General features: G+C 73.8%; 1 protein-coding gene across 1 annotated transcript in view; it reads left to right on the forward strand.

Annotated features, from left to right (window-relative positions):
• The window catches only part of SBK1 (SH3 domain binding kinase 1), a 3,488-nt gene extending 3,340 nt beyond the window's left edge, over positions 1–148 (forward strand). The window contains exon 3 of the mRNA XM_042782234.1: positions 1–148. This exon is cut by the window's left edge and continues 707 nt beyond it. Coding sequence (XP_042638168.1) covers positions 1–148 — 148 coding nt within the window.
• The last annotated feature ends 355 nt before the right edge of the window (positions 149–503 follow it).

Consider the following 503-nt stretch of genomic DNA (forward strand, 5'->3'; position numbering starts at 1 on the left):
GCCCGCGCCCCCCGCCGGTGGGCCTGTGCCTGTCCCCGTGCCCGAGGCCGGCCTGGCACCCCCAGGGCCCCCGGGCAGGACCGACGGCCGCCCGGACAAGAGCAAGGGGCAAGTGGTGCTGGCCACGGCCATCGAGATCTGCGTCTGAGCCGCCCCGCGCCCTGGGGCCGGAGCGCCGTGCAGCAACCAGGCGGGGCCTGGAGGCCGCCCTTGGCCGTTCCAGGAGCCTGCCCCGGCGGCGGCGGGAGACCCACCGACCGGCCCCCCCTGCGGCGGGGAGGGGAGTGGTAGACTAGGTAGGTCCGCGAGCCCGCGCGCCCAGAGGTCGCGGGCTGCAGTGGCTGGTGAGTTCGTCACCAGAGGATCTCTTGCCCGGCCTGGTGGGCAGGGTCTTGGCCCAGAGAGGCCGAGCCTCACAAGCCCGAGGATTTGGAGCCCCGCGTCATACACACTAGGAGCGAGGGAGTTTGTGGGCGTGGACTCCCCAACACCTCCCTGAACCG

The sequence above is a fragment of the Orycteropus afer genome, unplaced genomic scaffold (genome assembly GCF_000298275.1).
Source record: "Orycteropus afer afer isolate SDZICR_OR568_19922 unplaced genomic scaffold, OryAfe1.0 scaffold00266, whole genome shotgun sequence".
Lineage (NCBI taxonomy): Eukaryota > Metazoa > Chordata > Mammalia > Tubulidentata > Orycteropodidae > Orycteropus > Orycteropus afer.